At 55.7% G+C, this 1,243-nt stretch overlaps 1 protein-coding gene across 1 annotated transcript; it reads right to left on the reverse strand.

The window, feature by feature from the left end:
* Positions 1-253: 253 nt before the first annotated feature.
* Positions 254-1,228, reverse strand: LOC108524993 (kin of IRRE-like protein 2). Its single transcript, XM_017866056.1, has 2 exons — positions 820-1,228; positions 254-490 (listed from the first exon to the last, which is right to left on the reverse strand). Exons 1-2 carry the CDS (start codon positions 944-946, stop codon positions 288-290), a joined length of 330 nt encoding a protein of 109 aa, XP_017721545.1. The 5' UTR covers positions 947-1,228; the 3' UTR covers positions 254-287.
* Between the last annotated feature and the right edge of the window lie 15 nt (positions 1,229-1,243).

The raw sequence follows: 1,243 nt of genomic DNA on the forward strand, positions 1-1,243 counted from the left end.
AGGTCTTGCTCTGTAGCCCAGGCTGGAGTGTGTGGTGCAGTCATAGCTCACTGCAGCCTCTACCTCCTGTGCTCAAGGGATCCTCCCACCTCAGTGTCCTGAGTAGCTGGAACGATAGGTGTGTGCCACCATACCCGGTTCATTTTTTATTTTATTTTATTTTGTATTTTTGTAGAGATGGGGTCCCGCTATGCTGCCCAGGCTGGCTTCAAGTTCCTGGCCTTAAGTGATCCTTGTGTCTCCACCTCCCAAAGTGGTATTACCAACGTCAGGCACCATGCCCGGCCTTAGAGTCCTGTTTGAATTTGGGGGCCCTCTTGGGACTGGGCTACTATTTGGGTCTGAAAGCACAGTCGGGTCTGGAGACCCTGGCATCCTACCCGGTCCTCGCGGCTGCCTGTCTCCTCCTCTTCAGGGCCTCGCGAACTGCAGCCGTCGCTGCTGCCGGGGATTCGCATCAGGTTCTTTTGCTCGGAGAAAGAGGCTGAGGCTGACAAACAGCGACGGGTGGAGTTAAGCGATGGGCGGGGTCACAATGTGTGCAGACCAATAAGCCAGAAGAGAAAGGACTGGGAACTAATGAGGCAGATCGGGTGGGGATGTTGGAAACCAGTAAGAATCCTTCCCACCTAGGAATGTGACCCTGGGAAGGTCTGGTTAGGGCTTAAGGAGGGAACCAGAACCTGAAGGCGAGCTAAGCCCTGAGCAGAGCTGGCAATGGGACTGGAGCCAAGGCCCAAGGCCAGGTCAGGTCACTGGGCAGGCAGGGTGTGTGTGGGGCTGGGGCCTGAGGAGCTGGGGCGGGGCTCAGGCACTAACCCTTGCCGTGGCGCCAGCAGCAGAGGGCCACCCCAGTGATGACCATAAGGAGAGTCGTGGTGGCAGCGGCCACTCCGGCCACTATCCGCACAGTGGGCAGCAGGTCTGCAGGGAGCAGAGGGGACATCCTGAGAAGGCTGAGGGGGAACCAGGAAGCGGGGGCTCAGGGATTGAGTTTGGGATCCCTGGGTTCAAAAGGTCACACATTTGGAGATCCAAAAGCCCTTGAATTTGGGGTTCCCCAAGTTTGAGAGTGAGTTTAAACTCCCTGGCTTTAGGAAGTCTTGGAGTTTGAGGGGTCCTTTACTTTGCAATTTGCTTTGCAATCGTTGGAGTTTCTCTTTTGGTGGTCCCTAGGTGTGAGGAGTCTCTCGGTTTAGGATTCAGAATGTGAAGACATTTGTGGTTGGGGAGGTCTTGGGAA

The sequence above is a fragment of the Rhinopithecus bieti genome, unplaced genomic scaffold (assembly GCF_001698545.2).
Source record: "Rhinopithecus bieti isolate Rb0 unplaced genomic scaffold, ASM169854v2 repeat_38467, whole genome shotgun sequence".
In the NCBI taxonomy this organism is placed as follows: Eukaryota; Metazoa; Chordata; class Mammalia; order Primates; family Cercopithecidae; genus Rhinopithecus; species Rhinopithecus bieti.